This window comes from Sinocyclocheilus grahami, unplaced genomic scaffold, assembly GCF_001515645.1.
Source record: "Sinocyclocheilus grahami isolate Dianchi unplaced genomic scaffold, SAMN03320097.WGS_v1.1 scaffold23.1, whole genome shotgun sequence".
Taxonomy (NCBI): domain Eukaryota; kingdom Metazoa; phylum Chordata; class Actinopteri; order Cypriniformes; family Cyprinidae; genus Sinocyclocheilus; species Sinocyclocheilus grahami.
This window is the reverse complement of record NW_015505202.1, coordinates 328,714-330,161: the sequence shown is the minus strand read 5'-3', so window position 1 is coordinate 330,161 and position 1,448 is coordinate 328,714. Positions and strand designations below refer to the sequence as shown.

Genomic DNA, 1,448 nt, shown 5'->3' with positions numbered 1-1,448 from the left:
ACAAAACAGAAACACTAGAGCTGAGAGAAAAACAAGAACTGGAGAAGAAGAGAAAGACATTTGAAAGAGTCTGAGAAGAGAGAATATGAAAAGAAGGAAGCTGATTGAAGCCTTAAGACAAATCAGATGAAAACAACATTTTATTTATCATATAATCTGGTGAAAGATCAAGTATCCATAGAAATGAAAATGTTTCATGGGCCTATTCATTTATTCACTGCACTGTATCATCTGTTGATAGCACTCTTTCATTTGTAACCTTCACTATACAGGTGAAAACAAGCATCCTGATGTGTTTACTTAATAAACGTAGTAAAGAACAATAAAAAAAAATCACAAGCCAGTGTATGTTGAAGTACATCTGAATAATAGAAAGAAAACATTTCGATATGTAAATAAATAGATAATTTTCTATGCAAAAGTAATTTTACAATCTCAAGCTTATTAACCTTTCAAGCCACATTAGTTTGATATTTTTAAGGGTGATATTGACAGTTATCATCAAACGGCTCATATAAAGTATACATTTAGCATTATATACTTTATAGGGTCTTTTAATTTTGCATAACAGTGCATATCTGATCCAAATGTGTGCCATTCATACATCTTGTGTAATTTTTGTTCAAAACACTACAAGTGTACAAAATGATCCAATATTGGCCCCTCATTATTAACTTAAATGCAAAAAATTATCCTTTTGCTTTTGCCAGAATGCATTTGCAGCAGAAAGCAGTGAAAACCCCTCAACTTGCACACCCGCACCACCTTTCAGAACACATGATAAGAATTAAAGTACATACTGCACATCACAGCTAATTCGGCCCTGCTCCCAGTTATGATCAATATTTCAAAACAGTAACAGTTCCAGTACAGAAACCATGAAGTCAATCAGTCATTATCAGAGTCATTAGGAGGCAGAAATGTCAAGGAATCATGAAAATCGTGTCCATATGGCCGGAGTCTGTAGACGCCATACATCAGAACCTGTATCTGGCTCGGAGACATGCCACCGAACGTGATGGCCATGTCAGAACAACAGGCCTCCACGACGTCGGCTGGGTTTTGGCCCATGCTGTCGGAAATCAAGGAGCTGACGCTCTTCTTGTTAAAAAGCCCTTTGCCTTGTGCATCCTCTCCGTTTTCAGCGAACACCCCGGTGTACTTCAGACATGTGGCGAGCTGCTTTTCTTCAGGCGTCTTCCACAAGGCGTGTCCCCGCTCTGGACATCTGTCCTCATCTTTGAATATCTCTATAAGCCTCCTCATTGCTTCATAGCTCAGCACAATCCCGCTGTCATACTCCACGTAATCCAGCTCTCCGGACTTTTCCGTGTGGCCAATGTAAAACGGCTGGCTTGGATCTTTATCCAACACCAAATACTTGAGGTTCTCTATAATTGCGTACGTGGTGGGCCGGGCCACGAAGAACCAGCGCAGGTCTCCAGCAT

At 39.8% G+C, this 1,448-nt stretch overlaps 1 protein-coding gene across 1 annotated transcript in view; it reads right to left on the bottom strand.

Annotated features, from left to right (window-relative positions):
- Positions 1-229: 229 nt before the first annotated feature.
- LOC107561475 (C1GALT1-specific chaperone 1-like) overlaps positions 230-1,448 on the bottom strand; it is a 3,979-nt gene continuing 2,760 nt past the window's right edge. The window contains exon 3 of the mRNA XM_016245935.1: positions 230-1,258. Coding sequence (XP_016101421.1) covers positions 889-1,258 — 370 coding nt within the window. The 3' untranslated portion in view covers positions 230-888. The remainder of the gene's footprint in view (positions 1,259-1,448) is intronic.